This window comes from Acomys russatus, chromosome 1 (genome assembly GCF_903995435.1).
Source record: "Acomys russatus chromosome 1, mAcoRus1.1, whole genome shotgun sequence".
Lineage (NCBI taxonomy): Eukaryota > Metazoa > Chordata > Mammalia > Rodentia > Muridae > Acomys > Acomys russatus.
The window spans coordinates 121531155-121542468 of NC_067137.1; the positions used below are offsets into that span (position 1 = coordinate 121531155).

At 51.2% G+C, this 11314-nt stretch overlaps 1 protein-coding gene across 1 annotated transcript in view; it reads left to right on the forward strand.

Annotated features, from left to right (window-relative positions):
• The window catches only part of Vipr2 (vasoactive intestinal peptide receptor 2), a 69045-nt gene extending 63148 nt beyond the window's left edge, over positions 1–5897 (forward strand). The window contains exons 9-13 of the mRNA XM_051152483.1: positions 239–308; positions 799–890; positions 3743–3872; positions 3946–3987; positions 4940–5897. Coding sequence (XP_051008440.1) covers positions 239–308; positions 799–890; positions 3743–3872; positions 3946–3987; positions 4940–5113 — 508 coding nt within the window. The 3' untranslated portion in view covers positions 5114–5897. The remainder of the gene's footprint in view (positions 1–238; positions 309–798; positions 891–3742; positions 3873–3945; positions 3988–4939) is intronic.
• The last annotated feature ends 5417 nt before the right edge of the window (positions 5898–11314 follow it).

Genomic DNA, 11314 nt, shown 5'->3' on the forward strand with positions numbered 1-11314 from the left:
AGCCCTGCAGCCACACTCCCATCCCACCTCCCCATTAGCCGACTGTGGAAAGCTGTTTCGCCCCCACATGCAGAGCAGTTAGATTTAGTTGGAGGTGACTTGTCAAGCCGAGTCTGACTGACAGATGGAGTATCAGGCTCAAGAAGCTGCGTGTGAGAGGCCAGTCCTCAGCCGAAGCGTTCTGCACAGAGCCCGGTTCGCATGTTGACTCAGGGTGACACCAGTCTCTTTCTAACAGTTGCTGGGACACTAACGAACACAGCATCCCCTGGTGGGTTATCCGGATGCCCATCTTAGTCTCTATTGTAGTAAGTATCGGCCTGTGGGGAGGCTATGACCTGATCTTTGTTTATGTACCTGCACCATGCAGGGTGTAGGCGCCATGTTTCCCTGTGTGCAAGTGGCTACCACCTTCCTAAACAGAAGGCTGCCCCATCACCTCCAGGGCAATACCCAGGGAAGAGTGGGATGTGAGGGCTGAAGACCAGAAGATTCTAAGCTTGGAGGAGATTACAATAGTCTGTGGCCCATCTCCAGCTGCTCACGACCTTACATAGTAGTGCCCTCTGTGCCCACATGAGGTCCTCTCTCATGCAGTGGGCAAATCTAGTGCCTGGGGTAGATGGTGGCTCAGTCCTGTAGGTGGGTGGTCAGGGATAAGATTAAAGGTTCCCACAGATCAGGTTGGTTGTTTTGTTTTGTTTTTTGTTTTGTTTTGTTTTGTTTTTGTTTTTTGTTTTTTGTTTGTTTGTTTTTTTTTTTTTTTTTTTTTTTTTTTTTTTTTTTGTCTCTGTGAAGGTCAACTTTGCCCTCTTCATCAGCATTGTAAGGATCTTACTTCAGAAGCTAACCTCCCCAGATGTCGGTGGCAATGACCAGTCACAGTACAAGTGAGTACCTGCATGAGAAATGTACGGTGAAGCTGTGGGGAGTAGACCCCAATACATAGGTGGCCCTTTAAGGCTCAACGTCCACTGACTAGAGTCTGCCAGCCCAGCATTCGAGAAGCCACCCTGATAGGATGAGGGTGTTAAAAAAGATGGGAACCTTCTCTCGTGGTTGACAACATGCAGAGAGTCTTGTAGTGAGGGTGTTGCTAATGTCTGTGTCCTTGCTGTGGTATCACAGCTTGGCATCTCCCTTTGACCACACGTTCTTCTTCATAGTGTCTGTCTTCCCCACCAGACCCTGGGGCTGGGCCACACAAGCACTGCTGGCACTTTGTGCCTGGACCTGCCCTAGCAATAATCTAACAAGCTGTGTGTCAATCAGAAGGGCACGGGGCAGAGGTCACGCGTGTCAGCAGCTAATTTATGACTATCCAAGGAATCTGTAAATTACCCATAACTCACACAGAAAGAAGAAAAAAAAAGATCCCCAACTCAGGTGTGATGTAAGCACAAACTCAGTGATGTGATCAGTGCAGCTCGGGAGGCTGGGCTCACATGGGGCTGTGTTGAGAGCTGCGTCACCCTGGCAGGTCACCAGCTCCCAGCCAGCTGCAAGTTACCACCTGCACCCTGGTGCCTTACCCTTCAAAAAATGCAGCATCCATGTGGGTGATGAGCCAGCACGATGGCTGAGCAGAAAGAGGTCTCCCCTGTATTCTCGCCTCCCTGTAAGATGGAACAGATCCTTGCATGTTAAGGTTGACAAACAACTGGAAGACATTCAGTGCCTGGCACAGAAGCACAGAGAAAGGATTTGGTGGACATTTATGTCTTAGTTGTGCCATGCTGTGTGTGCACAGAATCCAAGGAATAAGTTTCTCTTAGTGGAGGAGACCTGCTGGGCTTCACATAACAAGGTATAGGCTACCACACGCTGCCTAATAGGAGACGACGGTCCTCAGGCATCCCCTGCAGCCCTGAAAGGCAGCTTCAATTGAATTTGGATTTTCGGCAAATCTTGTTTAGCGTCTGTGCTGACCTTTTCTCTGGGTTCCTGGGGAGTGTTAGTTAAGAAGGCCTTGAGATGGATGCATTTATTTTGGAAACAATCATATGGGGTAATGAAGTCTGTGCTTTTCCAGGGTGATGAGGAGGGTAGAGGGCTGTGTTTCACCCCTGGGTTGTGGCAAAGAAGGACTAAAGACCTTCCTCTCCCATAGGCTTCCCTAGGGCCAGATGGGTAGGTAGGTTAGGCAAATGTCAGGCCCTGACAGCTTCCTTATGACCTCAGCTAAAGGAATGGTGCTCAGGAACCTGGCGACCCACCACACTGACACTGGAGGACTTGGGCACAGAGCCTTGAGGGTGCACATTTGCAAGGTGGCATCTGGAGCAATGTCCTGTTGGCAGAGATACCTCCTACCACTTGCACCATGGCCATCACAGAAAGGACCAGACTTCTGTGCAGGTTATCAAATAGGATAAAATAAAAATAAGACACACACACACACACACACACACACACACACACACACACACACACACACACATACACCATAGGACACGATATGTGGAGGAAGGCGCACACCTCTAGAACTTGCATACCCTATTGCTGTGATGAAACATCATGACCGAAATTGACTTACACTTCCACACCACTGTTCATCTGAAAGAAGTCAGGACAGGAACTCAAAAGGGCATGATCCTAGAGTCAGGAGCTGATGCAGAGGCTGATGCTGCTTATGGGCTTTTCCTCCAGCCTGCTTTCTTATAGAACCCAGAACCACCAGCCCAAGGGTAGCCCCACCCACAATGGGGCTGGGCCCTCCCCTATCAATCACTAATTAAGAAAACACCTTACAGCTGGATCTTATGGAGGCATTTTCTCAATTGAGGTTCCCTCCTTTCAGATAACTCTAGGTTGTGACAAGATGATTGTGTAAAATTAGGCAAAACACCATGTTCAGTGTTGACTTGAAGCAGATATCTTTAAGTGAGAGAAAACTGATTAATTATGGTTAGAAGGTAATGAAAGGAGCAAGAGGAACAGGAACCAGGAAGAGCCTCCTGCCTCCCGTAGCTGAGTCTAGAGGAGATGGGCTGTGTGCTTAGTGATAGCCAGCAGCCTACCCAGGGCTTCCACACGTCTGCATGGCCTCCAGGTGGCTGCTCAGATGAGCACTCACTCCTGAGCAGTTAGAGGCACCTGGGGATGGTCCCTAGTGTGGGGATGATAGAACAGGGTACAGACAGCAGATGTCATAGGAACTGGGCAGAGATGTAGATGCCCAGGCTGTTGCCCAGCTGTTCCTGGTCCAGAATTCTGATGAGGACTGGAATCTGAGCTGCAACAAGGAATCCACATAGTCCCAATGCAGTAGAAGGCTAGGAAGCTGTGGCTAGGTATCTCAGATACCAGGGAGACCTAACCTATACTCACCGGTGCCTGTATCAGTGATGCAGGACCCTGTGTGCGGTGGGGAGAGGGGGGATGCCTCATGCAGGGCCCCCCGCCCAGTGCTAAGGATGGAATCCAGAGTCCTACTTGTTGGAGGCTTTGTCCCCAATCAATAGCCCCACCCCCTACAGAATGTATCTGTCTAGGACTAGTGTGGCCCACCAGTCGGCACTGGTGACAAAGGGCAGTAAATCCCCCGGGAGCTGTTGGGGTCATACAGTGTGTGTGCTGTAAGAGCCTTATCTTCATGAGCAAAATCATGTGGCCCCATCTGCAAATTCTGCCCAAATGCGCAAAAAGGGAGGGAGGGAGGGTTCACTGGGCACGAGAAGAGTGACCGCCTGCGTGGTCACTGACTATGGCACACAGCTCCACAACCTTCTCCTTCCGCTAGGAGGCTGGCCAAGTCCACGCTGCTGCTAATCCCCCTGTTTGGCGTCCACTACATGGTGTTTGCCGCTTTCCCCATTGGTATCTCCTCCACATACCAGATCCTGTTTGAGTTGTGTGTTGGATCCTTCCAGGTAAGTGTGGGAGGTGCTGTGGGGCCCGCTGCAAACTATGGGCAGCTCTGACACCTGTGTTGTCTCTTTGCAGGGCCTGGTGGTAGCAGTGCTATACTGCTTCCTGAATAGTGAGGTAAGCCCGCCCTCTGTTGATTGAGCATCAGCACTGACATTGCGTCAGGAGTTGGCCCCATCACCCACCTCTGCCCAGCGGCGCCCCCACACAACTGAGGTCAAACATCCTGTCCCCAAACCCTCCACCCAGTGTCCCCATTATGGTCAACATTATTTGTTTGTTCATTTAGTTAATCTATATGAGTGCTCTAGCTGCCTGTATACCTGCCTGCCAGAAGTGGGCATCAGATCCCAGGTGTGAGCCAATGTGTGGTTTCTGGGAATTGAACTCAGGACCTCTGGAAGAGCAGACAGCACTTAACCGTCCCCATGGTCAGCATCTGACTCTTCAACCCATAACTGAGTCCATTGATGGGAGGGGCCGGGCCTCGTTGAGACATGCATCACTTTGTCCCAAAATAAGACAGGAGCCAAGTTAGCTCTCCTTACAGGGCCACTGCTTCCATTCCCCCCGCCAGTCCCCAGAATCTGACTGTCTCTGTGTATGACCCTCACCTGATGACCAGCCCCTTCTTCAAGTCACTAAGGAAGGCTTTTACAGAGCCAGCATCCCTGTCTGCTTCCAAAATTTCCTTCACTCAAAGTCCTTAAAGGAGGAAGATGTTGATGAAGGCTCTGCAGGAGCCATGGGGCTGTGTCGAGGCAGGACACATCCCATAGTACGTCAGCATAGCCTGCTAGTGTCTGGGATTCATTCTCAAAAAAAGCTGGGCCCATCTCCTACAGCTCTCGTTCTGCCTGCCCCTCCACACTCAGCCAACACCTTCCTGAGGATAAAACTTCTCGCCCAGTGCATGAGTGGGGGCGGTCCAGACCACCCACCCCGTGGCTCCCAGAGTTCCACACCGGCTGCTTGCTGTCTAGTGGTTGAATCCACGCTGCGTGTTCTCTGGAGGATGCGTGAGTCGCTGCACGCTGAGCTCACCCTTCCTTAACACCCTCATCCCCAGGTACAGTGTGAACTGAAAAGAAGGTGGCGAGGCCTGTGCCTGACCCAACCTGGAAGCCGGGACTACCGGCTGCACAGCTGGTCCATGTCCCGGAATGGTTCAGAAAGCGTCCTGCAGATACACCGAGGCTCCCGCACCCAGTCCTTCCTGCAGACAGAGACGTCAGTCATTTAGCTGGGTCCCTCTCACGGAGCTGCTGCTGCTGCTGGTCTTTGACACACGTGTTTGCCGGCTTCCTCTGCAGCCCCAGTGTCTGGTGCCTTACTTATTGGGTCAGCCCTGGTCCTTACTCTGCTCCTCATGTGTGTAATTTGGTTGAAACACCTGTTATTGTCAGACTCTTGCCTTTAAGCTGCCCTCTTCATAGTATGGCTCAGCCATGGAAGTGGGTCTGCTTTCAAAGACAGAAAGAAAGGCAAATGACCCTGAACATCAAAACTGGATCCTAGCACCTCTGAAGAGAACAGGAACTTTCTGGCTCCCCTACTGACTCCCATCAGAGGGAACCAGGTCCAGAACCAACTGCGAGTCACCAGCCTGTGGCATCCAATGCATGTCTGTGGGTGTCTATGAAGTTCCTCCTTAGTCTGTGACAAGCCAGGGAAAGCTGTTGAGAGCAGCCTTCTCACCCTAGAAACTTGCTGGCCCCCATGGCCTTGAGTCCTGCCATGTGGGCCTACCTACTCCGGGCCTCAGTGTCTGCACAGCCACACCCTCGACATCTCCTGGACCACTTAGTAGTGGCCAAAGATAAGTCAGGGAGAATATTCGTGGTTCAGCGACCAAGCCAGGAACTCATATCCTCCTGAGCACTTAGCATCTGCTGCTTCCTATAAGTGGTGATCAGCTCTGGACCCCATGCCACTGTTGGCATGAAGGCCCTGGTGGCTTGTCCATACAGCCCGGGGATGTCCTCGAGCCAAAAGAAAACTGTTCTCTTTTTAAAGAAAAATCACCATCTTAATACCTATCTGGTATTTGCCAATAACAACCCTTGTTATTTGCAACTGTGGGCAGGCAGACCTGGGGAAATGCTTGCCACGATCAAAGAAGCATCTGAAGACAGAAAGTACCTGCCCCTGCAGTGCCCAGAGACCCTGGACAACTGTGACCTGGCCCAGGCCAAGGGCTGTAGGTTCTGGACCTAGTGTTCTGGCACAGTCTACATAATTTCCCTCCAAGACACACACACACACACACACACACACACACATACACACACACACACACACACACACACACACACACACACCAAGGGCAAGAGCTGCAAAAGTGTTTTTCCTGTGGTTTCTGTGGCATGTAGACCCCAGCCAGCATGAATGCCAACACTCTCAACAATTGTGCCAGAGCCAGAGGTCTCAGGGTGAAAAAACCCACAAAAGTAAGGGCCCCACCTCCAGTTCTTTGGAAATAAAACCAGAACACGAGGGCTTTCGGATAGCAGAGCACTGTCTAGAGACTAGCCGAGGCCCAGTGGCCAGATGTCTGGCCAGAATGTGTCCTACAGGGCTGCCCCTGGACTTCTGCCTCAATTAACTCTTGACAAGTTTGTGTGCAACTGCATTGGATGGGCAGCTCAGACCATCTAGAAAACACCACTCACCTGCTACCTCCCAGGGCTACAAGGCTAGAGAGCAGGCCATCGGGCACAAATGGCGTAGGTCAGACACCCCCAAAAGAGCTGTTGGCAGTGTAGGTAGGCGGTTGCTACAAGCCCTGGTGTCAGCCTTGCGTCTCTTCATCTAGAGCTATCGCTGCTTAATCCAGCAGTGCTGAGGAAACACAGTTCTGTCTAGTCTGAAAGAGTCCTATCAACAGCCAGGTATGGTCGCCCTGCCATGACTCTGAAGAGACATGTGGAAACTGTGAACACAAGCAGCCACAATCCAATAAGCGGTCACTGATTACACACGGGACATTCAGATGTACAGGGACACCGTCCCCTCAGCCCAGCATGTGCAAACACTAAACATAGCTGGGTCATTTCCCTGGTAAAGAGATAGTCTGGTCACAAAATGGCAGCTTCTGGCACCTACCAGTAGCACGGAGGCATAACCGTATGGCCGACATGTGATCTTACATGTGATATGTGGGTTATCTACAAAGCACCACAGAGTGGAACTGAGCTGTGTATATACTGCAATAAACCTCATTTCATTCCACGTAAGAGTTTGCTATGATGGATGCTGGGGCCCTAGAATGCAGCGGCGTGCTGCTGTGCCCCTTGAGTGCCCTGGCTCCAGACCGTCCTGCCTACAGTCGCTCACGTAAGAATTTGAGTCTAAGGCAGCCAAGATGTATAAGTGGTAGCCATGATGAAGTGCCCAGGGTACCTGGCTATTCCTACCTGCGTCCTCAGCCCTACAGAGCAGAGTGTGCTGAAGTGTGTGTGTGGGTGTGTGTGTGTGTGTGTGTAGTGTGTGGTGTGGGGGAGGGGTGTGGTGTGGTGTGTGTGTGTGTGTGTGTGTGTGTGTGTGTGTTATGATGTGTGATGTGTGTATGTGTGGTGTGTGTGGTGTGTGTGTGGTGTGGTGTGTGTGTATGTGTGTTATGGTGTGTGTGGTGTGTGTGTAGCGTGTGGTGTGGTGGTGGGGGGTGTGGTGTGGTGTGTGTGTAGCGTGTGGTGTGTGGTGTAGTGTGTGGTGTGTGTGTAGTGTGTGGTGTGTGTGTAGTGTGTGGTGTATGTGTGTATGGTGTGGTGTGTGTGTGTTATGGTGTGTGGTGTGTATGGTATGTGGTGTGTGTGGTATGTGTGTGTGGTGTGGTGTGTGTAGTGTGTGGTGTGTGTAGTGTGGTGTGTGTGGTGTTTGGTGTGTGGTGTGTGTGTGGGGTGTGTGTGTAGTGTGTGTATGTGTATGTGTGTGGTATGTGTGTGGTGTGGTGTGTGTGTGTAGTGTGTGGTGTGTGTGGTGTGTAGTGTGTGGTGTATGGTGTGGTGTGTGTGTGTGTGTTATGATGTGTGTATGTGTGGTGTGGTGTGTATGTGTGTATGTGTGGTATGTGTGTGGTATGTGTGTGGTGTGTGTGGTGTGTGTAGTGTGTGTATGTGTGTGTGTGTGGTGTGTGTGTAGTGTGTGGTGTGTGTGCTGTGGTGTGTGTGGTGTGTGGTGTGTGTGTATGTGTGTGGTGTATGTGTGTGTGTTAGATGTATACATGCCTGTCCACACACGTGTGCTTAGTGTGCTTAAGTAAATGTTGTGCATGCAAGTGTTTGTGCTCATTTGTAGGTGGTTGTTCATGAATGTATGTGGAGTTCACGTACGTGTGCATGTGGATGTGCTCAGGTATAGGTCTGTGCATGTGTGTGCTTGTTTATGAGTGCTTGTGTATACTGACCCTTAGCCGTTAGGCAGAAGAAGTCTACTTCTGCTCCACACACCACACTGCTGCTGTGTAGTCAGGAGCCTTGTACACTGCTATCCAATTCTCAAAAGCGTCAACATAAGAAAGAAAGAAAGAAAGAAAGAAAGAAAGAAAGAAAGAAAGAAAGGAAGGAAGGAAGGAAGAAAGAAAGGAAGAAAGGAAGAAAGGAAGAAAGGAAGAAAGAAAGAAAGACGAACATCGCCGTTATCCAGGCAGCTGCTGGGGAGTTTCCTCAGAGAAAACAGCAGGAAGAGCAAAGAGGGCTGTGCAGGGCCCTCAAGGATCACAGCTGTCCTGTCTGATTAGGGATGCCTGGGTGAGGCGCTCCAAGCAGGACAGCCCTGCAGATGGGCCCAAGGGAGTCAGCCTGCTGCTGGCACAGCTACGGACCACACTGAGAACCACACTCTCCATCTGTGAGAATACATGTGCGTTCCTTTCTCGCCAAATACCAGCTGCTTTTAATTGGCTGCTTCGGGTTATAGGAACTTCACAAGGGAGATAGGAAACCTCAGATCTGTGGCCAGTTGTCATGAGGACAGTGGAGTGCTCTAAGCTCAGCCTCCAACCCGAGAGGTAGCCATTGTAAACCGGATGCTGGCCCCAGGCAGACGATGCCTTCCCTTCCTCTTCTCTTTTCACTCATGGAAATTAGGTCAAGCTGCAGACAGACTCTTAGCTAGCTTTGGTCAGGCAAGCCAGATGGGGGCCTTTGCTTGTAAACATAGGAAACTTCATTTTTTTTCTTCTTTTTCAGGAAGAGGTCTCACTATGTGGTCTAGGCTGGGTTTCAAGTCTCCTGCCTCAGCCTCCAGAGTATCTGGGCTCACAGGTGTGTCCCCCACTGCCTAACTCAGAGCTACAATGTTTTTAGCAACTGCTCAACAGTGGACCAATCCCTTATTAACTCTTTGCTGTTGCATGTACTTATGTTTTCCTGAGTATTTGCCTACGATGAGCTACAGGTGGGACATAGAATTGAGGGCCCTGAGCTCTGGGCAAGCCTGGGGCCTGGGGGTGGCAGAAAGCCCCACCCCCCATCACACTCAGAGGTGCTGTATTTGGTAAGATCAGCGCTGCTGATACTTTCGTTTCTTCCTAGGGCTGCTTGGACAATGTTCTATAGTAGGATATTCAAACTGTAATTGAAAGGACGCTGAGCCTCTTCTCTTCAGTTTTCCTCTAATCCTAGTTTCAAACAGAACCCGGGGCAGCCTCCCTCTGTTCTGGCCCTTTATACTGGGAAATAGGGACAAGGACAGGAGAGGCGCAATGGAAGTCACAGTTCTTCACAGGAGCATCGTCACCGCCAGCAGGCGCCTCAGGGGGGCCTGGACCTTACAAAGGATTTGGGACGCGTTTTATATAGAAAAGTGGTCTTTTCAGATGAAAAGAAAAGGGGCCCACACCTTCCTTTGTGTTCTCTGAAGAATTAACAAGGGAAGTAGAGCAAGTGGCCACGTCAGCAGGTGGTCACCTGGCTGCTGAAGACAATCTCTCTTCTGGGTCCTGCAGGAAGGACTTGCTCCCCAAGGCCGTTAAAGCTGCTTCTACTGAACAGCTGGAGCTGACCATAAGTCTGCAGAGAGAGGCGGGGCTGCTCTCCCTTTAAAAGTCAAGGTTTTATATCCTCACATGTGAGGCTTTATGTAAAATCTCCAAAAGGCACAGAAATTCAGTGCCCCTTCAAAATGCCAGCTATTATGGTTCAAATGTAGTCACAAGTACAAAATGTAAGATGAATTTTTAAATGATAACTTATTTCCCTCTTTTCAGATTTAAAGACACAGTACAATAAAGCCACCACCACCATCACTCCCACCCCCCACCTCCACCACCATCACCTCACCCACATCACCACTCCATCAGCCCTACCACCATCACCTCCTCCTACCCCATCACTCCCTCCCACCCCCACCACCATCACTCCTACCACCACCACCACTACCCCCCCCACCACCACCATCACCCCCACCACCACCACCCCCTCCCACCCCCACCACCAGCATCCTACCATCCCACCCCTACCACCACCCCATCACCCCCACCACCATCACCCCCTCCCACCCCACCCCCATCCCCATCACCCACAACCCCATCTCACCCACCCTGTGCTGCTACTTGTCATGCACCGACTTTCCTGCTGCAAGAGCAGGCCTTTGTCTGTTTTCCTTCTGCTTAGGAGGCGCCACAGTAAGTGTTCTTGTATCCACCAGAGCTGAAGGTGCATCTAGGTCCAGCCTGTGAGAGTTGAGAGATGTGGATTCTGAATTGGGTGCCTGACTGCTGGTGAGGCCTGCTCCCCTAGAGCCTCCAATCCACCATCCCTTTGCCCTCACTCCCTGCGCCAGCCTCTTCCCTCTCTCTAGGGCTCTGCTTTGTAAGGGAGATGAGTTGTGAGAGTGAGGAGTGAGGGGGGAGGCAGCAGGAATGGGCCGTCTGGTGGACAGCTGTCTGGATGAGACTGAGTGTTTAGAGGTGAAGGACCAGGGTGAGCTGTGAGAATGATGCAATAATGAGAGTGACCTGAAGTGACCCAAAAGGTTAAGTGTGATTGCCAGACAAACTCAGTAACAGCAAAGCAGAGCCCAAGATACAGGTAGTCATAGGATTGTGAGCCCAAAGACAAAAGAGATAGCAAAATGGAGCCAACACAATCCCAGACAGTAAACAGGACCTCTACAGAGCAGCACCAAGCACGGGGTGCCAGTGGGGGTGTCATGACTTCAACCCCAAACCAGCCCTGGCTTCTCAGAGGCCACATCCAGGTTCAGCACTTAAGACCTTTGAGGCTGGCAATCCCCCTGGGGCAACACAGACACACCTGAGTGTGGAAGCAGCTCCGGTGCTGTGAGCCCACAATGGTTTAATGCTGCTGGTGCAGGTCAGTATGGCAGCCAGGCCCGGTCACTGGAGTCAAGAAAATTATGCACAATGACAGACTCCACAAGATGCTGGGTCTGGTGAACCAAGCGGTGCTCCAGTGACAGAGGGTCCCTGGCCCCCCTAAGG